Consider the following 23,477-nt stretch of genomic DNA (forward strand, 5'->3'; position numbering starts at 1 on the left):
GTAAAACAGGTGACACACTTAGGCTGAGCTGAGAAGGTGAGCTCACTTGCTCACACACCTTGGCCACACCTCCACGCTGTCCCCCACCAAGGGAATAAAAGGCAGAGAGAAAGGCTATAAGGGTGGGTACACGGGGCATGAAAATGATCAAAATATATTACACATATTGAATCCCTAAGTGGGAAACTAGAGGGTAGGGTGAGGAGGAGGCAGGGGAAATGATTAAAGTATGTTATGTGCACATACAAGTCTGCTAAAGTGAAACCATTAACCTGTACAACCACTGTGAGCTAACAAAAGTGGGAAAAATATCCAAGAAAGAAGGGCTATGGTTTTCAAGAGGGACACAGTATGTCTCCCTTGAAAAGTCTCATAAAAAGATATACACAAAAAAACCCAAAATGATAGTCACATTTTATTAAACTGTTTAAAATATTGTAAGGGGAAGAATTCGGTTTTTTAAATACAGACTGCCTAAGTTAATGACATCATTGTTCACTTTTCTTTGAAATTTGTTTTATGTTCATCTTAATTTCAGGAAGCCTGTGAAGGCCCACAGGTCACGTATTTGAGGTCAGGGTGTGGGGCTGTGTGTGTACACCTGAATGTCTCAAAACTGTCACTCATTAATGAGCAAAGTCCCCCATACCTCTGTCCCCAGCATCTGGCTCCACCCCTCTTTCCTGTCGACTCTCATTTACAAAGACTTCCTACTCTGAATTGCACTGATGAAGAAAAGTAAGTTACTTCCTCGTTAGAATAACACTTATCAGAGCTGTGTAACTGCCAGACAATGTTCCTAAACAAAATAAGACCATCCAGGTTATGAATTCTAGGTCGAAATAGAGCACTGGTGTACTTTACTATGAGCTCTTGTAGCCTTTTGGGGTAAATTTGTGTTATTGTATTCGAAAATTTCATAAGAAAACAGCTCAAAGATCCCCATTATCATTTGCAAAACTCCTCAAAATTCACTGAGAGTTGGATCTCACTGGACCCAGCAGGTGGGCAGGGAAGAAGCAAGAGAGGAAGGAAGCTTCCTGAACCCACAAAGCTTCCTGGCTTCTCCCTTTGCAGTCTTTTGCTCTGCCGGGGCTGTGGCCTAACCCAACCAGGTGATGTATCTATGATCTGGTGAACAGCTATCTGCATTTCCCTCATCAAAACAGGAATCATGTGTGATTCCCATATATCACACTGAATAAAAGGTAATTGGTATTTTATATATACATATATATATATCCCTTAATTCTATTTTGTAAGTCTTGTAATGCTATGATTTCCTAGTTATTGTATTTTTAAAGTGCATTCTCCTTGATGAAAGCCATTACAAAACTATAAGAATAAAAATAACAAAGTTTATTTTTTTAAAAAAAGAAAATAATGCATAGAAAAATATGAAAGATCAGAATCTGCCCTGCATTAATGCAGCAGGGAAGAACAGTTTAAGAAGGAGGAGGGACAGGGCACATTATCTCATTTGTGGGGGAAGGGGGGGAATGAATTAAGGCCACAACAAAACGAAACTGAGAAATTGCTAAATGAAGCTCTGAGTGGGGAAAATGAAAAATCAATGAAGGAACGGGGAAAAAGCGTACATTTTTCATCTTCATGATGCTTGATTGGGTTTGTGGAAATTCATTTTCAATTAATGTGTCTTGTGGCATTCAGCCAGGCTAGATATGAACAAGGCTCATATTTTAATCAATTTTTTTCTATTAAGTTTGAAGTAATGTATAATAATAGAATAGCACTATTCAAAGGAATTGGTTGAAACTGGCTTCTGAGGTAAAATAATCTAATTTGGTTTGATTTCTATCTTATATTAAAGATAATATAACTATTCTTCAAGACGAGGAATAGCAAGGGCTCTGATTCTCCAGGGTCCCTAAAAATGACTTGGCTATAAAAATTTCAGGGATGGGTGGATAAAGTGGACTCCCTGCTTGCATTCACTGGGAGGGAGAAAGGGAAGAGAAAGGAGAGAGGAGAGGAGGGAGGGAGAGAAAAATGTAAGAAAGAGGGAAGGAAAGAAAGGAGGGCTGAATTAGCTCTTTTTTTTTTGGCACCTGGAATGGAACTCACGATCTCGCACTTGCCAGGCAGGCCCTGTGCCACTGAGCTAGCTCTTGATGGTCAGAAACAGTCCCAAGTGGTCAACTCCACTTAACCTGGAAACTGAGGCTCCAAGATACTTGCCATCCCTTAGCCCCTCCACAGCCACCTGAACAAGGGCAGGGCTGAGACTTTGCCCCGCGTCAGTCCTCCAGCGCCTTCACTCACACCCGCTTGCTAGTCTGAGATTCCTGCGCTTCCCTGAGCAGACAGCGCAGCGATGCAGGGCTGCCCCGGAAGTGAGGAGGAGTGAGGCCGGAAGTGAGCAGTGAGGCCGGAAGTCAGGAGTGAGGCTGGACAGGGAGGAAGGCTAGCCTGTGACCCTTTCTGTAAAGGATCCGCTGGAGCTGGGAGGCCGTGTGCGATTCTTTTCTCCATGACTTACAGGCAAGTAGAAAGGAGAGGTGAGGAAGCCGCAGATTTACGCCTGTGGTTTCCTCCACAGATACAGCTTCAGAGTCTTAATGCCAGGCGCTAAACAGCCATACCAGGGAGAGAACTGTTCACGCTTGTACGAAGCCGGTGACTTTAAAAAATGGTACTTTCAAAAATGTTCCCAAAGTTCAAGCGCCCTGAAATATTAACCCTCCTCCACCCGAACTTCCTGCCCTCTACCCTCGTGCTTGCCTAGGACCCTTGCCAAAGGCGCCACTTGGGGCTCGAAGCTAATCAGCCATGAGGAGCCACTGAGGAATTATGAGCAGAGCAACAGCATTTTCTTGGTGTGGCGTTGCACCCACCACAATTGTTCTCTACCTACATTTCCAGCGTCTTCGTTTACCTATCACTCCCACCTACAGTCCAGTCAAATTAGGTGAATGCTCCCTACGCGTTCTAGTCTCCATGTCTTTGTTTTTATTTATTCTATATCTTATCTGGTATGACCTTTCCACTCATTCAGTCCTGCCTACAAAAATCCAGCCCATCCTGCAAGACCTTGTGAAACTCTCCCTCCTCCCTAAAGACTCTCCGCCCCCGCCAGAATCAGTTCAGAATGACAGGCTCTGTGCTGAGAGGCACTTAGCACACATGCAGTGGGGAGGTCCTTACATCCATCTCTGTGGAGCGACTACTGTGCGCATTTTCACGTTATTGGTAAGGAATCAGAATCTTGGAGAAGAAATGTGATTTGCTCATGATTGCAAAGGCAGGACCAGAGGCGGAATGTAAAAGTGGATTTCAGGCACTTGGAACCTATGAACTTAGTCACCATGGTTTACATCTGTGTTCCCAGCACTCACAGATCATCAACAATCACATTCTGCCTCAAGTTCTGATGAGTTTAAATGTCAGTCACGAAGTCCTGAGAGGAAGAACGCATGTTTCACCAAACGTGTTTCTTAAACATTTCCTGTGTCAGTGGAGATGTGCTTCCCATATGCTGTACCTGGCTCTTACACACATGCAGATGCACACACACACACACACCCCTGACTCTCAAGGACTGCACAGGGGCAGGAAGTCAGGAATAGTCAAAGAAATTGTTACTGGTTTTGGGGGTGCTGAAGTTTTTTAGAGGCTGTTCAGAGATTCTGTCACGAGCAAAGAACTGGTCAAGACAAGCACAAATGGTAGTGAAGTTTTACATTTATTAAAGGCAGAGAAGAAAGAGCTCTGCAGAGCCAATCTGGGCCAATAAAAATAGGAAAAGACGTACACTCTGCAGTGTGAGAGTGGAGTACTGTGAGAGAACACAGTAGCTGAAAGCTCAATGGTGGCCGTCCTTTTCTATTTCCCACTCCTCAGGCCGACTTCAGTACTAGACTGTTCTATCTAAAACTGCTCTAGTTCTTGCGAGAAGTCTATGTGTAAGACTTTGAAAAGTGTTCTGTGCATGTGTCCTGGAACTGTGCAATTAACAGGTCACAGCTACTTCCTCAGCCAATCTGCCATGCCCTAATCTCCTGCCTCGACATGGCAAAGGGGAAAGAACACCAGGTTGGCAAAGGTGACTTGAAAAAGTTAGTGGGCAATGACTTTGGAGAAACAAGGTTTCCATGAGCTGCCCCCCAGGAGCCTTACTCATACAACGCACAAAAATTAAATTTCACATGGATTATTCTTTATTTGTCCAAAACTATTTATTGAACATCTATGATATACCAGTGACCACTCCAGGTGTTAGAGTTATAGTCATAAACAGACAAAAATCCCTGCCTCCTAGAGCTTACATTCTACTGGAGGGAAAGACAACAAACAACATAAACAGGCAAAAAGGTCAAGTGATAAGTGCTATGCAGGAAAAAGATAAGGGAATGGCAGAGGGCAGACAGCTGGGTGGTAACTAAAGATCTAAAGATGGAAAATAAAATATTAAAACTATTACAGAAAATACATTTATGACAAATAAGACACAACACAGCACAAAAACATTGCCAACTGTTAATACCGCCAAAATTTAAAAATTACATGAGAAACCACAAACAAACACCTCTGAGTAGGAGACAGGAATGTCAGCCAAATATTTTTTGATGTTTATATGAATAATCTGAAGAGTCTGTACAAATCATCAGGAAGAAAGACAAACAGCCTCATATAAAAATGAACAAAGGATGTGAACGTGAATTCATAAAGGAGGATGCCTGAGTGTCCAATGACCTTATGAAAAGTCATTCATTCTCACAACTGGTAATGAATAAAAATCAGGCTAATGCAAATTAAAATTAAAACAATGAGATGCAGTTTCATAGTTGACCAAAATTATAGTCCATATGAGGCCAAGTGGTGATGAATGTCTGGTACCAAATGTGACAAGGGCAGTACTTTGCATGGTGGAGAGCCACCAGCAGTGCCCAGTGACCCTGACACTACATCACCCCACTCCCTGGCAGTAACCCCTCTAAGTGTGCTTGCTAGTGAAGGAGGTGTGGAGACATGTTTCCCTCTGTTTGTGGGAGAATAAAACTTTGAAAATTAAACGTGTAACAGTAGGGCAAACATTACAATATATATTTAAAAAAGTGCACTTAGCTACTGAAATGAAGAACTTAGATCTGCATGTAATAAACATTAAACAACCAGGAAAAAGGGTAAGTTGCAAAATGTTGACAATGCTACTTGTTATCTGAATTATAAATTAAAATTTGTGCACGTTTTTAAACACACACTAGGCTACGTACTAATACTGGACGCACATCTCTGTGGTAGAAGCATGGGGTAGAAGGAAGAGAGGAGAATTGGGCAGGAGTAAAGCAGAACAGCCTTGTCTTTACCTGTAATATTTTCTTTTATTTACAAAAAGCAGTGGAGGAGACAAGGGGTTGTGTTTTTTATTATTCTGTATAATTTCCTGCACTTTAATTTCCTTCCATATTTAAAAAATAAGGAAATGACAATGCCTGGCTTTGGACTCAAAGATCAGGGTGTAGATCCAGAACCATGACTGTTGGCTGAGATACTGCTGGCTACTTATTCTTTCTGACTCTAAGCCTCATTTAGAAATGGGCAGGTAGTGCCTCAGTGAAGGTCAGTGGGGGATCTCAGGTCTGTCTCCATGGCCCTGAGAGCAGAGGCCCACTCTGCGGTTAGCAAGGCTTTGAACACCAACTGTGCAGCCTTACATACTTTCTGGGGGCAGAAACTGGGCGCCTCCTCTCAGGAAAAATGCTCACAGCCAACGAGAAGCCATTTCCGCAGAGAGAATGTGAGTTTAGTGATCTTTGCCATGAAGAGACCTTGTCCTAGAAAGGACAGTCTGTGCGGGAGCGCACCCACTTCCTGCCGCCAGTGGGCCTCAGAGTTTTCTCTAGAATACACGGGCAGGGAAGGTGCACACCACTGTGTTACTTCAGATACCTTCTAAGACTTCATTTTAGGTAAAGAATTCAGGTGTTAAAGAAGTGACTGACACCATGTTAACTACTAGACCCTGAGACTAACACTTTCATGTACTATGCACAAATTCTGCCTCCAACCTTTGCAGAGCACCTCCTCGGGGGCTGTGGGACAAGATGTGGGCTTCAGGGTCAAGGCTGAGGGTCCAGTGAAGGGCAGGGTGAGGGAGCAGAGGTGGGGGAAGTAGTGGGGCAGGACTTGAACACAGAACTCAGGCTTGGCTGGCAGTAGACCCAGTTAACAGCAATGTCACAGTGAAGGCAGGAAAGAGGTCAACTGAGGCTCACCAGCAAAGACAGAGCAGAGCAGATGGAGATGGGTCCCGTGGATTAGGGGAGCCAGACTCAAGATTACCAAAAAGTTGGGCTGGGGCAGGAAGAAGGCGCATGCCGTGCAAGCACATGGCAGGTGGGAGGCGCTAAGGTGGGTGGAGACCTCTGGGCACTTTGCTCCCTGTCTGCTCCATAAACCTAGGCTTGTCTGTTCTCCAGTGACTGTCCACAGCCCCAAAGACAGAAGAAACTCCAGGGTGGAAGAGGGCCCGCCGCCCCAGCTGACTCACACCAATGCCCAAGCTTGTGGCAATCCCTAAGTTCATGTTATTCCACTTTTTGAAATGGTAACAAATCTATTCCGCTAGAACAAATGCCAGAGATATTTCCACCAGAGACTCAGAAAAACATCAGAGCAGTAAAGGAATCCCCAGAAACGGTGCCGGTCTCCAGGCCAGGGTAGGATCTAAGGGAACATTTCCCAAGCTGATGCTAGCCCCCTGCGGAACCCAGCAGAGCATGTGGGGTCTGCATTCAAACCAAGCACTGTGCCAGCCATAACAGCTACCCATGAATGAGGAAGATTATTCATCACTTCCTTTCCTTCTCACCCCCTGTTTGCTTAAGCTGGGCAGAAGCATCAAAATGAAAGACCAGAGGCAAATATCAACAGGAAAGTACCCACATACCCACTTTGCCACAGACACATGGTGGGAGAGGAGAAGGAGCCACTGCCACAGGGACCCAGCCTCTCCAGGATTTCACTCCAGCAGCCCGGTCCCCGGGCTTGAGGGCCAATGCCACCCTTGACTAGACTGCCGCCCCGGTACCTCTCACTCAGTGAGTTTCTGAAGAAATACCAGCACGTGTGGCTGTTGAGCAAGACCTCGGCCAAAATACAGATGCACGGAGCATGTTGCACATCAATACATTTTAGCCAAGCATACTTCTCTTTTCATGAAATCGGTTGAAGAAGTTGACTAGAGGTGTTGATATCCATGCAGAATCTCCGGGCCTCCTCCCAGAAACACATATAATCAAACCACGCGGACACTGGGCTGCTGGAGCAGGGCGCAGGGTGTGGTCCAGGACAGAGCTGCTCCTCCGGGCACTCATATCCTTCATGCTCTCCCACCCTCTTCCAGCAGAAGTCCTTGACAGTTTTCCATAAGAAAGTGTTCAATTTTCAGGACCTCAAACCAGGCTCCATTTGGCACTTTCCAGATTACTTTCTGGAATAATTTTTCAATACAGGTCTTTCATCAAGATCTAGGAATGCAAATTTCTAAAAATACTCTGTGTATCTTTAAGTTCTCTTGACTCAGCATTTTGAGGCTGTCCGAGTTGAGGTTACCGCGTACGGGTGTCTTCGCGACGGAGGGCCTGGCAGCCACTCTTCCTGTTTTGTTCCTCAGTACCACCTGCTTCCCACAGAGAGCGTACAAGGATTCTTCTCATCTCGAGCAGTGAAAAGAACCTCTTCCACCCACCGCAGGCTACCAGGTCATCATCTTCCAAAGAGCCGGAGACTAAATCTGGAGAAGAGCTCGTGCGACATGATCTGGAGACAGTTCAACCGAGGGAATTAGGCTGCGAACTTGGGGACCCACGCCTCCCGCCCCCACATGGCCCTCAACACAGGGCATCTGGCCAAAGGGTACTTTTATGGGTTGCACATTTCCATACACAGTTGTAAAACTGAACGGTGTGCCAGCAAACGGAGGAAGCATTTACAATGGGAGATCCTGGGGGGCAGGGTGGAGAGAATTTAAGTGAAAATTAAAATGTTATCGTTGCTTTCTCTGTGAGTGTTCTACTCAAGAATCTGATGGGCCGGGGATACAGCTCAGTGGCACAGCCCCTGCCTGGCAAGCACAAGGTCATGAATTTGTTTCCCAGTACCAAAGAAGAAAAAGAAAAAGAAAAAAAAGTCTGTTGGTTACAGAGCACAGAGGGGAAACAAAAGCAACCCGAAGGTTCCAAGGGAAAAGGGTTGCCCTGTGTATTGGTCAGGAGTGCAAAAGCTGTTCCTGCTTTTAGTCCCTTTCCTCACTTTAGGCGTGTAAAGCTGGAGCTTGTTCCTGAGTGGTAGTAATAGCAGCAGCTAGTATTTAATGTGTATTTACTATATGTCGTACTCTAGTATTACTGTGTTATTTTATATATATATATATACACATATCTTTAAGTCCTATCAAAAAAGCTTTATCATGTGGATATTATTATTAATCCCATTTTGCAGATAATTAAGTGAGTAACTTTCCAAAGTGCCCAACACTAGGAAGTGCAGGTCGGCTGGATTCTGAAGCTCATGCTCGCAGTTATTCTGTAGGCCATCTCTCACCGGGTGCCCCCAAAGTCTCTACATGCAGGGGTGTGTGCAGACCCGAGGCCTGCAGAGCAGGGAACGGAAGCCCAGAAACTCAAAGCCTTGACTGTGTGAGGAGCGACTGGTCACCTGTCCCCTGATGCGGCGCCCCAGGGCACAGAGTTACTTCGATGCCATCCCTCAGACACAGACCTAAAATGACAAGCAGACAGTTGCCGACTGTGTCAGGAACTGCAAGGGCTCTGCTTTGTCTTCCACTCCAGGGGTGGTCACTGTTAATACTACTGAGTGTAAACTCTTCAGCATCAGCAGAAGAGGAAACTTAAGCCAGGGTGAAGGCAGATGTGTCCACAACTCCGTGGTCTGGCTGCCACCAGGCCAGTGCAGCGTCAAGACTGAGCTGTTGAGAACCCTCAGGGACCCAGTGCCTCAGACTTGGACAGGATTTCCCACACCAGTGCTCCTCTGCCTGGGCTGGCCATCGAGACCGTCTGCTCCAAGTTCACCACAGCTGTCCCCTCGGGAGCAGAAGCTTCCAAGGGAGGCAGCTGAGTGCACTACCGTGAAGCCAGCAAGGGAGCCTGGCTTCCTGAGTCGGAATCCTACCGCACACAGGACCATTTGTGTAGTTAAAAGCACAGCAGAAAAGACCCCTGCACCATCCACCTCCTGCTCCTCTGGGCTCAGGCGAGATTCCAGTGCATGGCCTGGGCAGAGAGGGGCTGACAGGAAAACCAACCCCATGCGCTTTTGCACTTGTTAAACATCTAAATCGTAAAGAGGGAAGAATACACCAGGTTTCTGCAGCAGCAGGCTGAAGAAATAATGCCTCCCCAGCTGCTGAAAAGCAACTCCCTCTGATGCCTTCTGCTGGAAGAAACATTCACCACATCACAAGCAGCAATGCGAAAAGAGAAGAAAGACAGATAAAATGCGGGGACGATAATTAGTCACTGCTTATCCAGCTGAATAATACCGCTGCCCATGGCAACAGTGTAAATCCACCCCCTGGAGGCTCTGCCGTCCCCTTCAGGTCCCATCCCCTTGCGGGAAGGGAGTGGCTGGACCCTGGTGAGAGCAGGGAGGAGGCTCGAATGGCCTTGCTGATGGATCAGGTCTCACGTGGGGTCCCCGGCTTACGCCTCTGGCCTCAAGAGCCCTCCTCCCAGCTCTCCCGGTGCCTTTTCTGGCAACCTGAGAAACAAAGCCCAGTTCAAGACCAAGCGTGAGTCCCAGCAGGGCTTCTTCACAGAAGGACTCCCGAGGCCTGAGGTTCCGAGCAGCAGACAGCTGCGCAGCTCCCGTGTGCCCAGCCCGGCCGGGCGGTGCAGGCTGAAGGTGGGGCAATGAACTCCTCCTCAAGTGCTGTTTTCCCCAATCCCTTGGTATTTCTCCACACAGTACTTTCTAGGAAACCTTAAACGTCTAGAAGGGGCACATGTGGGGCTTTTGTTGTTGCTGTTTATTTACTATATTTGTAGGAGCTGGAACCAGCTGGAAAAGTTAGGATTGGGAGGACCAGGCCGGTCCCCACTGTCCATGACCAAGGATCGCATTCAGCACTTGGGTGAACTCGACCCTGTACGAGATGGACCAAGCCTTCAGTCAAAAGGAACCGTCCCTACCACGAGCCCTGCTGATGCACAAGTGCTCTTTTCCCACAGGGTGGAAATCAAGTCGCCACTGAGCTGGGACTACAAAACCTGGGCCAGTCACCTTCTACTTAGTTTACTGCTATTACTACTATTATTGCAAAATGATATTTTACTGAGGTAGGAAAAATACAGTGCTGACCATCTGAGGTGTCTAAGAGCCTCAGTCTTACGCCTGGATGTCCATCATTTAACAAGAAACGGTTCTTCATAGACATTATTGCCCACATACCCCACCAGGGGGCAGAATCTGGAGTCCCATCTGGGTGGAGGTAAGGCAGCGCCACCCGCTTACTGTGACAGGAGGAAGCTGTCCTTAACATCTGCCACACTGAAAGGCTGCCTCTGTTGCAGGTCACATGTGCCTCCCTCCCTGGGTCGCTGATAGATGTTCACAGATAAAAACGTACTTCTAAAGTGGGTTTCCAGGTTCCTCAGAGATCAGTTCGGTAGTCTGGACTTTTCAGAACTGAGCCCAGATGATCCGGAGAGATTTAGTTTCACCTTCGCTGATTTTGCTCATTATGCAAAGTAATGATGATACTGAGATCGCAGTAACAGGCACCGCCAACCAAACAAGAGAGAATTCTTCGTGTCTCTTAGCTCACAGAATACAAAATTCTGGAGGAATCCTAGCAAGTACCTAGCTCGACTCTTCCTTCAAGAGGAGCACACGTGGAATGAAGCCCAATACCCTTCAGGGAGGCTAGTATTGGGAATGTTTTCTCAATTCTGAGCAAACAGCTGAAATTTTCTTCTTTGAAAGTGCCACCCAGTGGCTCTAGCCTGGTTTTGCATCATAATACAGAACAAAAATATTCTCCCTCTACAAGATTATTTTCTAGGAGGCAAATTCAGACCTTGCGTCCCGCCTTGGCCACACCCTGCCCCACTCCTGCACCATCCCTGAGTCACCAGCGACCTCCCCACGGGCCTGGGCTGCTTCTGTTCTGAATGTGCCCCGTCTATGTCCCTCGTCCACGTTTATCATTTTAAAGCAACACATTCCCATGTCTACAACCTCTGAGGTATTTTAAAACCATCCTTTGGTTATAGAAGTTAACACAGAATGCTGGACAAACATAAAAATTTTATCTGTATAATTGAGATCCTTTAAATTCAGAATAAAAAGTCTCTACATTTTAAAGTCTCCATTCACGGTTAAAAACCCAGCCAGCCCCTAGGTGAAGCTGAGCCGGGGCCTTCCAGCCAACACCACCAGAACTCTGCAAAGCCAGGAGAGCTGAGATCACAGGCAGGAAGGAGGCAAAGCGACCACTGCACCCCACAGCGGGCCTCTGTCCACGGGTCCCACCCTGTGAACGTCTCGACCTCTGATCCAAAAACATTTGAAAAAATGAAAACTGTGTCTGCACTAGATACGCACAGATGACTTTTCTTGTTGTTCCTTTAAACGACTCAGTGTCTACACTGTGTTAGGTGCTGTGAGCACTCTAGAGACGGTGTAGAGGACAGGAGAGAATCGCATGGGTTACATGCAAACACGATGCCCTTTTACCTGAGAGACTTGCGCACTAAGCATTTCAGTATCCTAGGGGAGGGGTAGCCCGGGGAGCCCAACACCAAGAGACAGCAAACTGTGTGCATGGGGGTGTGTGAGGGTGTGTGTGTCCTTCAAATTGGTACATTCATTATATTATGCAAGTAGGATACAAAACACAGACTTGTAAACATCTCTGAAAATGTCCTTTTGTTACTATTGTCTTGTTGAGACGGTGTCTCCCTCTATAGTCCAGGCTGGCTTTGCACTCACTACGTAGCCCAGGCTGGCCTCCAACTTGCGTGATCCTCCAGCCTCAGCCTCCCAAGTGCTGGTATTATAGATATGCACCTGGCTGAAAATGTCTTTAAAAAAAAATGTCTCCAAGTTTTGTACCAGCCTTAAATCCTTCCAGGTAAGGGTTTAATGGAATCCAAAGCCAATCCATGTGAGGTTCAAGCCGACGGTCCTCTAGCATCAGACACAAGCACAATATATACTTCCCAGCAGTGCAGTGGCAGAAATGCAGGCCCACAGCTAAGAAGCCCCGTGGGGAAACCGAGAGGTGCCCCAGCCCCAGATGTCAAGGATGAGAAGTTCACAAGCAGAGACACTTGGACAGCAGTTCCCAAGATACTGTGCCGGGGCTGCTCTCCCTCGGGAAATGCTCCTGACAGCATGTGGGGGGGGGGACCCCCACACTGAGGGCCACTGGGCCTGCCTGGGAGCACAAGGCACAGCCAGGCATGGACGGGGTCTGCGTTGAGCCCCACTACTCCGCTGAGTCCCGTGTAAGTCCATGGGGCCACACACAGCGCCACACAGTGCGGCTGGGCTGCCCCTTGGGGCCAAGGCTCTCACGTGTGTCTGCGTGTCCTGTGCCCAGCATAAACAGGTGCCCACCCACTCGCCGCTCCCATCCTTAACAGCACCGCACTCACATCCCCGACAACTTTTATGGATTAGTGAAAAAATGCGTGCGTGAGTGTGTGTGTGTGTGTGAGTGTGTGTGTGTTACCAGGGTCTGAATTCACTAAGCAACATCCTCAGCTCTTTTTTATTTTTTATTTTGAGACAGAAGCTCACTAAGTCATTAAGTTGCCTAAACATGCAATCCTCCTGCCTCAGCCACCTAGAGTGCTGGGATTACAGGTGTGAGCCACACGTTTGATTTTTAACTATCCTTTAATCTTACGTATCCTATAGGTATGCATTATTTATCAGAAGTGGACTTCTGATTGTAATCATTTATTAATGAAGTAGATATCTCTCTAGGGTGGTGCTCAGTATGAGGAAAATGCTTTTTTCATTGTCCATTGCCAAATGTTTAATAAAATGAACACCTTTTTTTTTCTTTGCAATTTAGGGAATTATACCTAAAGGAATTCTTCCAAACCTTCCAAACAGTTAATACTGTTGTTTTCCTATCAGATTTTTTTACTGCACTGTTTTGTTTTGTGTGTGTGTGTGTGTGTGTGTGTGTGTGTGTGTGTGTGTGTTTTGTCTTTTTGAGGCAGGGTTTCACTATGCATTTCAGGCTGGCCTTGAACTCACTTTGTAGCCCAAGATGGCCTCACTTCACAGCAACCTCCTGTTTCAGCCTCCCAAAGCTGGGATTATAGCATCACCATGCCCAGCTTTACTGGATTTTTAAAATTAAGCAACAAAATCTATATAATATGTGACTAGTTTGGCCATAGTACAGACTTTCAAGAAGAGAGAAAGAGAGGATGAATAATGACAGTCAATGCTTTTGCCTGTTAGAGAAACAAATGTTCAACTTACCTGCTTAAAAAAAATTGGAAGAGGAAAGTCACCCCAGGAACACTGCTTCATTTCATGTTACACAAGCAGAGAAAGGGCAGAAAGGAAAGAGGCGGAAGAAGAGACAGCAGAGGAGAGGGAAGAGGGAAAGGCAGGCAAGGAAGGGGACGAAGGAGCAGGACGGACAATGCATCCAGAAAGGACCCAGTCCCGGAGCAGCGGTGAGAGGCGGGGAGGGTGGGTAGCAGTGCAGAGACCCAAGTCCCCTCTCTCGTCCCGCCCTGTCACACCCTGAGCACCCTCTGAGAGAGGCTGTGGCCGTGAGCCAAGTTCTGGAGAAGCTCCCCCTTAGGGAACCCTCAGCCCACATGCAGCACGTGAAGGAACCCCCTTTGATCACGATGGTCACCGCCTGGGCATGCTCACTTGCGAACCACAGGAAATGGGGCAGAGTAGATTGTGTTCTCAGGCTGAGGCCCCCGGCGGGCAGCAACGCCAGCCCCAGGCCCTGCGCAGCACTCACCTCCTCAACCATCTGCTTGACTTTCTTCTGCTGGCAATGCACCATGTCGTCCAGGTGTCGGATCCGCTCTCGGAGGCTGGCGGAGGCTTCCTCCAGCTGCTGATACCTAACACGGGGAAGGAAGGCAACTGAGTCCTGCAACCCAGCACCCACACCAGCAAGAAGGCCACAGCCTTGCAGAACCACCGCCAAGACCAGGAAATGGACTCCAAGATCACTCTGCTTCCTGTGCACATCGTAGGTGATCTTCCTGTGCACGTCGCAGGTGATCAGGTACGACCGAGTCGAGTCTCCACCCTGAAAAAGCCTCTCTCGCTCCCATGTTGAGTTTCATCCTGCAGAAGGACAGCTACTGTGCGTTCCAGGGACAGAGAGAATTTTTCCGCCCACTTACAAGTGTGTAAGGCTTTCTCTCTGGGGGTTGCTGAAGATTAGAACGTCCGGGTAGTTACTATGATTAGGAGAACGGAGGAGGAGGAGACTAGCGGAGCAACAAAATGTCTGAAACGCAGTGTCAGGGTCTTGGAAAACCTGGAGGAACAGTTGCTCTGTGAATTATTTATTTTGGATGAACAAGCAATGGGCTGAACGGCCTCTGCATTGACACAGACTGGCCCATGCCACAAGACATTTCAGCGTTCTGTTTCAGAACAGCACCAGCTCTCCTCTGACTTAGCTGGGGACGCAGCAGGTGGTCCTTCCACTCTTCAGGCTCTGGAAGGACCCGCTGAGGAGGTGCCTGGAGTCTTTTTTTTTTTTTTTTTTGGTGTTGGGAATCAAACTCAAGGCCTTTCACTTGCCAGGCAGGTGCTGTGCCGCTGAGCAACACCCCTGGGGCCTGGAGTTCTGCACGCCACCCACCTCCCAGCTCCACCCTCAGCACCACTGTGAAAACCAGCCAAGATGCCCATCACCTCGGAAACCCCCATCCCACAGGAGCAAGGGCCTCGGGAAGCCTGAGCCTCTCGCCCAAAGTGCTCAGTCCTCCAGCCTTCAGCTGAGAGCGTGCTGACTCCTCGGCCTTCTCCTTCCCAGAAGTGTCAGTTTACTACGCTCACACTTCCTACCGAGCGTTCTGTATCCTCACAGCCGAGTGCAAGGTTTGGAAACAAACAAGTTCTTTTCAATCATTTTCCAGGACGAATGTTATTAGTCACAGCTGATGTGTTTTCCCAATACCCAAGGTGCATCCTGTGGAGCTCAAGGTTTTGGAGCGCACGGAGACCAGACTTCCACACTGGCCACAGAATTCGCTGCGTCCCTGAGCTAAGGCGTCGCGGGCAGTGAGAGGAGCAGTCAGGTCCCCATCAGCCCAGCCCACACTGCAGGCTCAGGCCGCAGTCACACCTGGCTGCCTTCCTAACTCAAGGCCAAAGGGGCCCACAGCGCCACCCTCTGCATCTACTACCAGGAAAGTGCCCACACCTACCTTTTCTTGTCAGCCACAGGAATCTCCCCGGACATTTCTGTCTCGTGCTCCAGAAGCTGGAGTTGCAGCTGGTGCCGCTCCTGAAACAGCCAGATACGGTGAGTAGTGGATCCCGATGAAACTGCACAGAGCAGGTCCTGGACCAAGCAGTTCTGCTGGTCGTGAGGCCCAGGCCATGCAGTACCCTCCAGTCTGCACAGACCCACCTGCTCCCCCAGCACCCAAGCCGATTCAGAGTGCAGGTCTGGTGGTGGGCATTTACAGAGGTGTCTGCGGAGCAGCGTCAAGCGCCTTGGATAAAACCACATTCAAGGTCTGCTAAAAAGTATTGCATCATCTCAGACGCAGATGTCTCATGAAAGTATATAGTTCTACCTAGTGATGATCCAGGCTGGAAGTCGGTGGCCTGTGACATTGTAAAACTTTTGATCGTTACCTAACTCATCAAAATACAGGAGGTTCTGAAATTCTGACAATGTTGTACCAACATAGTGGCATTTATACATTGTGGTCACTTCTACAAATTGTATTATGGTCTGAATAATGATTCCCCAAACTGCAGTAAACCTTTACAAATTACACAGATTCCAAACCTCTTTTCTACCAACCTATTCAAAGCACATCTTTGAAAATTTAACTCCTGCTACGTCCAAAGCTGCAGAGGGGGCACCCAGGGGACAGCTGGGAGGCCCACCTCGGCCAAAGAGGCAAAGATTAGGGAAGACACTGACTTGGGTTTTGGTACTCTTTTAAAAATCTCTACAGCAGACACACCGTCTTACAGTCCAGGCCGGGCAGAAAGTCCCTCTTGCCCTGCATGTATGCTCTGACGGAAAGTTCCCACTAACCCTGAAAGGAGGGTGCAACTCACACACGGGTGTTCCCCACCTCCCCACAAAAATGTCAGGAGGCAGTTCAAGACCTAACTGCAGCACACTTAAAAATCTACTTTTTAAATAAAATTCAGATGCAACAAGTCTTGAGTGGGCACCGCACAATCATTTCTTCCCTTTGTATACACCTGTGAAGCCACCAGCCAGACCCAGGATGTGTGGCCCCCTGCTGCCCCAAAGCCCCAGAAAGCACAGTGCTTACAAGATTTTCTCTGGCAAAAATACAGGTGCTGAGTAAACCAAGGTGTGCAGAAGTGAAGTGACTCAAAAGCACACAGTCTGGCTTCATGCAAAATCCAAAAACAAGGGACAGCAAGGTATAAACACTGCTGTGTGCATGGAGGAGACAGAGATCTGGCCAGATCCCTCTTTCAAAGGTTCTCCCTGGAGAGGAAAGAATCTGTCAAATGCTAGCTAAACAGAACACATTTCTCAGCAGGGCAAGGCAGTGCATGCCTGTAATCCCAGCACTCTGTGAGGCTGAGGCAAGAGGACTGCAAGTTGGAGCCCAGCCTGGGCAACTGAGCAATTTAGCGAGACCCTGCCTCAAAATAAAACTTAAGACCTGGGTGGTGAAGGCCCTGGGTTCAACCCCTAGTACTATGAAAAAGAAGAAAGAAAAGAAGAGATTCCTTCAGCCTAGAAGGAGAGAGAGAGACTTAGAGAAGGGACAAAAGCTCAGTCACTGGGGGAGAAGCCATCGAGGTGTGAGGAATCTTCTGTGTCCCCTAAGTGCTGGCAGGGGGTCTACGTCACCTCCTCCTGCATCTCCCCCAACTCAGGCCGCATGTGGAGCTCAGCAAGGACAAACCAGAAGTTTCTAAACCCCCAGGGTACAAAGAAGATCAGTTCTACAAGCTAGCCGCAGGGCAGGCACTCATGCAATCCTGTAACACAATGAAAATCAGGGCTCAGAAATGACTGAGCCCTTTACCAGGGCCAGGCCCTGGGCTCAGCACGGGTGTGTTTTTCTTATTTGCTTCTCCCAAACCCACCAGAATAAGAGGGAGCCTTGTCCGCATTTCACGAGAGAGCTTGGGAACATGAAATAACCGCCACACTGGAAAGAGGCGAGACCAAAGCCTGGGTCTGCCTGACGCTACACATCTGCTCTGGCCGCACACACAGTCTCTGGAAGATGCTGCCCCAGCTGGCCCTAACGCCCAGAGAGAGCGCTGGACTTAACGGGCGTCTTCTGAGGGGCCATTGGGAGAACGATTCCCCGCATGTCCAGCACCTCCAGTGAGTGCCATGTCAGCGCTACATGAGCCACCACCCCTCCTCAGTGAAAGGTGGGCTCTCTTCCTCAGGGATAGCGGGGAGGCTATAACCCCAAGCAAGGATATTAGCTGCAAAGGGGCCCGGTGATCCCGGAAGCTCTGTGCGGGGAACCTAACGGGGTTCCCACGCTGCGCAGAACCTTGTGGAGGGCACAGGGGGACTCTGGGGCATACACGCAGCGAGTTACAGTGAGCTAGCGGTGCCACAGTCCCCACAGGTCACCTCTCACTAGAGAGCTGTTTCTCAGAAACTAGCCACAGGCCTGACCTCCTGGGACCTCGCCCGGAGCTCAGCTGTCGGCTGCTGGATGTCACCACTGTCCTGTTCTCTTCCCTGGCTCCTGCCTTCCTCCTTTTCCTCCACTTCCTGCCTAGTTTCTGGCCACCTCCCCTTCTCTAGACTGGATTTATCATCCCTTCCTGGGTCCCCACCTCCCACGCACACCGGCAGGGCTGGGTGTGGAGGAAACCCGAAGGGGCCTGATGACGCAACGGCCAGCCCGGCGTGTGGGCAAAGCAAGGCTGCGAGGTGTGAGGAGTCTGTAAAGAATTTCATACGGACTGTTTCTTTTTAAGGCATCAGCATCGTTACTAAGGGAAAAATCAGAACTTTGTTAGACTTCTTCATATTTTAGAGCTTTAAAAAAAAATTTGCAAACAGGCTGAGAGGAATGACAGCAGGGGGCTTCAGTACTTGCCGACAGGCCTGCGGGGGACTGAGGGACACGGGGGCGCTGCGGGGAGAGAAAGCGTGAGGAGTGTCACCTTCTCCATGCGCTCGATGAGCCTGTCCAGCTCCCCGATCTTCTGGTCTTTCTCCTCGAGGCTGATCTCCGCCGCTTGCATCTTTTTATTGGCCTCTTCAACCGCTTTCAGAAAACTGTTGGTTTCTTCCTGCAGAGCAAACACACTCTCAGCACAGGCGTGAAAACCCGGGCCACTCACCAGGTCCAAGCGGCTCCGGCCTTGCTGAGCCACGAGCGCCTCTCCGAAGCCTGACCTCAGACCCCAGAGCATCCCACAGCCTGCGGGGTCGGCTCCCATAACTCTAGTCCCACCTATGAGTGAAGGCTCGTCACGTGGCTTTTTAACGAGCCCGGCTACTTTCTCTCCCTTTTTCACCTTGAATTTTAAACTTAAAAGGTGTAAACGAGTCTATGGCAGTTCGAGTAACACTGAGCTGATGTTAGAATTCCCCCATATTCGTAAACAGTGTAAAGGGACCCAGCACCAGGTCAGGAATGGGATGGGAACGCCTGGATCGCTCCCATACTCACTCTGAAGAAAGCTGTCAATCATCGGACCTCGAAGGATAAGGACAGAGTCCCTGCCTACCAAGAACCTATGCTGCCCTGGCTATAGCGCTACACACCACGGCAAGGCGCAGAGGTGTCCGCCTTCCCAAGGACAGGGCCCTTCCAGATGTGTGAGTGGCAGACCTGGGGCACAGAGTGCGGCGCTTAGAGAGCTTGGGTGGAGTCAGAAGGAGGAAGCAGGGTTCAGCTCGGTTCAGCTCAAGGGAGGAAGGGAGGGCTGCAGACAAGAAGGGCCCTGCTCGGAGCAGGATGGGGGCCAGGAGGGAAGAAGGGAGTGGAGCGCAGGAGCAAAGGAATGAACTCACGGGTCCACACCTGTGCTGGGATCCCCGGGAGCAAGCCCTACCCGCATCTCTGCCATCAGCGCGGCCGCTACGCACCAGGAGGGCCTCCCTCTCGGCGCTGTGCCTTCGCTGTTCCTCCCGCAGCCTTTCCTCATACTGGCTGTACAGCTTCTTGGTCATCTCCCTCATCACCTCAGCGTTGGCCTCCTGGGAGGATTCCACCTGCAAAGAGACTCACTGCAGTGCCGCCGAGCTGCTGGGTCCCAGGATGACCCCAGGCTTCCCCTGGCCAGCTTTGTGTGGGCATGGGGGCCATCACCCAGGCCTGCAGTCGAGAGAAGCAGCAGGAGCTCGCAGAGCAGGGGGCGAAGGAGGAGGAAGGGGTACACGAAGCCCAGACACACGAAAAGTGGCACCGCTGTACACCACGCTGTTAGCATGATCAGAGCAAAGGTGTGCACAGGAGTGGGCCCTTCAAAAGGTGAAATATAACGCTTAGCAACCCCGCTAGCTGCCCTGGCCTATCCTGCACCTGGGTCAGGGTTGGGTTAAGCTCAAATAAGAAACCCAGCCTCATCCTGTCCCTTCCTGTGCACCCTCCCAAACGGCAGAGGGCCTCCAACTTAGCAGGGACATGAAACTGAGCCCTGCTAGTGGCGTGAGCTGGTGGACGCTGGGGGAGAAGGGTCGTAGAGCTGGGCGGGCAGTGCTGATGTGGGTGGCGCTGGCACCCCCTTCGTGCCCAACCATGACCTCCCACAAGGACTTGGGGCCGCTGATTTCACACTCTCGTCCCTCCCCCCAATTACTGCTTGCTCCAGAGAGCTGAGCCCGCTGGGCAGGTCCCCTCTGGATAAGACACATCCTTCAGCCTCAGCAGGTTAGCAGGCTCACTCCCAAGGCGTGACAAGCCCGGCCTTGACACTCTTTAATTCCCCCTTCTTATCCCCAGGCAAGTGCGGCACCGAGAAACCACAAGATGGAAATTCCCAGGCGGAGGCTGTCCTCAGCTGGAGCCACACTCTGTGTCCACCACACACAGCCCGTGTGAAAGAGCCTGAGTCCTTGTAACTTTTTCTTCAACTTGGAGGACACAATAAGAGGAAGGGGAGGGAGCAGCCTCTTCAGCTCTGTGGGTCAGGATGAAAACCGAAGTCAGACTCCAGCACAGGCTGGCCCTAGAGCCCTGGCCACCACGCTGCCCAGCGGCGTCCCTGAGGCCTGGTGACACGCCACCTCACACGGGAAGGCCAGGACAGACGCAGAGAGCAGATGGCAGAAAGCACCTGTGGGTGGAACACATCAGAAGGCGCCTCTGCTGAGGAAAAGCCTCAGTTCATTAATTTCAGACTTTTTCTGCAACAAACCTTTTTAGTGCAAGCCACCCTCATGAGCCTGGGCAGAAACGGTAAAAGATACAAGGAGAGGAAAAGTGGAGGAAAGGAAGGGAAGGGCCCACCGCTGGGGGTGGGAGGGCCTGCCTCGCACAGCTCACCTTCATCCTCAGCAGCTGATTTTCCACCTGCGCCGCCTCCAGCTGCCTCTGCTTCTCCCGCAGCTCGTCCATGGAGGCTTCGTACGTGTGCTGCAGGTTCCGGATCCGATCCTTAATGTTGCTGTTTTCCAAAGTAACGTCCACCAGGGTTTTCTATTTAGATGAAAATAAAACCAAAGCCAGAGCTAGTGGCATGAGGAAACACGGCCAGGGTCACACCCTGGACGCCCTCTGTCAGGCCACCCCTGCCACCACCTGGGGCCTCATGGCTGAGGGACTGGGGCCGTCCCATGGTGGCTTCCCGCAGTGGCCGAGAGCTCTGCACCCCTGTGGGGTTGGGGGACCAGCGAGCCTCCCCTAAAATCTCCCACAGCAGCTGCCAACACATGCTACTGCTTAGGGGGGCTGGAAGTGGATTAAAATACTCTTTCCAAGGAAAAATGTGCACAAATAATACACCATTTCCCATGGAAAAAAACAGGCTTGGAAACAGCATAGTGCCATCCCAGTAATAAATCCAAATCAGTTTCCACTATGTGATAGAATGACGGATATTTATTGTCGTCTTTGTTTTTCTCCCTCTATCTTCCACATCCCGACAACGGAGTCAGAAAAGATGAATTTTATAGAGTGATAATGTCCCCATTTTTTTCTACAAAGGGTTGTCGCCGCTGTACTTCTGCACCGCCTGCGGGTCAGAGACAACATGGCAAAGCTGCCACATGCTTCATCTCCCTCCCAGGTTGGAAGGGTGGAGACCAAGAACCTCTGAAGAATAGAGCCGGTGATTTGGACAAGCGCTTGGCCAGGGTGATGAGCCTGTGGATTATCGCTCTGGGCCACCAAAAGGAACAAGTGTATTTACGGTCATAGTGCTGCTGTTTCTCACTTCATTTCCCAGTTGGTTAGCCCCTTAGAGAATGGCTTTCACACACCCCAGCATCCCACCACTGGGCACCGGGTCAGGGCACGCCCACCACCTCTCCGGTCATCTACAACTTCCAGTCAGATCTGGAAGCGGCTCCCCCTGCCCAATCCCCTCTGGCTCTGTAAGTGCTCACTAGTCTGGTGTCCACACACAACCCCACAGTGGTCAGCAGACCAGTCCCTCTCGTGGTCTGCCACCAGCCAGACCCTGACCCACGTCCCTGCGCTCTGTTGGCCTTGGTTTATCCGTAAAACAAAAGAGTCAGAGGTCATCTCTACAGTCCTTTCTAGTGCTGATGTTCTGTGAAATCAAGCCAATATGCCCTGTCCATAAAGACGAATGTGGTAGAATGGGCAATTGGAAGAAGCTGGGGTCTGCGTAAAAAAAGAAGCCTGTGAACTTCAAACGTTCGCTTAATTTTTTTGTTAGGTATAAGACTCCTCTGGATGCCCAGTACTGAGAACCTGGACCACAACTAGGAATCAGTGAGGGCTCCCAGTTAGGGCTGTGTTCTAACAGCTGACCCCTGGGGTCAGTGCCTGGACTGCTGGCCTGATGGCAAAGCTGAAGAATATTCCAGAAAATACTGGAAATCCCACCCCCCCTCCCGGTGGGGGAGAAAAACCAGACACATAGTACAGATATGAACCGAGTATGAACTCAGATGAGGCAAAGCCCTCCATGCTGGGCTGGGAGTGAGCGGCGTCCAGGAGGGAAGGAAGAGGGCCTTGGTGAGCTCCCTTTCGACCAGGGGAAGGGCAAAACAAAGGCTCCTGCATAAGCCAGAGCCACAGTGGGCCTTGGCCCAAGGCTGGGGGAAACTGGCATACACAAAGAATGCAGGAAACGGCTGTAGGCAGCCGGGACAGATCAAACACGAGAGCCGCCCACTGCCAGAGAGGGCTGAGACAGGTCGCGGCCACGGTGACCGTCTCGGCTGCTGCTGGAAAACATCAGGTCTGGGGAGTCACCAGGCCCAACAGGGAAATCTGTTTACTTACTCCTGAATTATTTATATAGGACCAGGGCGGACTTTAAACAGTTTGTGTACCTTTTAGGAAGCCGGTAAGACGACAAGACCCAAGTAAAGTTGGAGGAGGGGCAGAAAGGGCTGTTTATATACTGGAGAGGTAAGCCCAAGGACAGCTGTTTCAAGGGAACACGCTGCTTTGTTGTGGACACCTGCAAACAGTGGCGCACTCAGTAGGGGACTTCTCGAGTGGAAGAGAAAGGGCTATTTGAATGGTTAGCTCTCGTCTACGGCCATACTACCCTGAACGCACCAGATATCGTCTGAATGGTTAGCTCTTAGCAAACGAAATTCAGGAGAAGAATAATCCCTTGAACCAGGCTGACAACACATCCTTTTGAATGTAGGCTGCTGGGTCTTTCTGTCTGTCTGGTACTGGAAGACAGTCTTTGGTTCTTGCTAATGCAAAATAATTTCTAAATTAAAAAGAGCTTACCAGCCTCTGCGAGCTACTTGCCGTGACAGGGTACAGATGGTCTTGGGTTAAGTCTGTCTTTTCTGTGACTGGGTGGAATTTCTGAGCTACTGGGACTATAAGGCGAAGGGTACTGATGAGTTGTCCCTGTGACTTCTCCGCACAGGGGTAGGGACTGTGCCTGGCTCAGCTGGGCTGCTCTGCGACAGAAGGGAAGGGCACGTACCTGCAGGCCAATGGAGTCTGACGCCAAGGCTGAGTTCATGGTATTGAAACTCTCCAGGGCTGACGACTGGGTTTGGATGTGGTTCTCCAGATAGTCCTGCCGAGCGTGGGAAACCTGGACAGAGGACAAGACAGGCACTCAGAGCCAGTCCACACACCCACAGCAGTCTGCAGTGAGGCAGGAACTTACGT

At 49.8% G+C, this 23,477-nt stretch overlaps 1 protein-coding gene across 1 annotated transcript in view; it reads right to left on the reverse strand.

The window, feature by feature from the left end:
* Myzap (myocardial zonula adherens protein) overlaps nucleotides 1–23,477 on the reverse strand; it is a gene marked incomplete at its 5' end in the record, with an annotated part of 66,097 nt that overhangs the window by 24,402 nt on the left and 18,218 nt on the right. Inside the window, 6 exon segments of the mRNA XM_013518876.1 lie at nucleotides 13,991–14,096; nucleotides 15,420–15,499; nucleotides 18,358–18,486; nucleotides 19,289–19,414; nucleotides 20,688–20,840; nucleotides 23,287–23,400. Of these exon segments, the coding sequence (XP_013374330.1) occupies nucleotides 13,991–14,096; nucleotides 15,420–15,499; nucleotides 18,358–18,486; nucleotides 19,289–19,414; nucleotides 20,688–20,840; nucleotides 23,287–23,400 (708 nt within the window).

This window comes from Chinchilla lanigera, unplaced genomic scaffold, assembly GCF_000276665.1.
Source record: "Chinchilla lanigera isolate Chin_1 unplaced genomic scaffold, ChiLan1.0 scaffold00049, whole genome shotgun sequence".
NCBI lineage: Eukaryota > Metazoa > Chordata > Mammalia > Rodentia > Chinchillidae > Chinchilla > Chinchilla lanigera.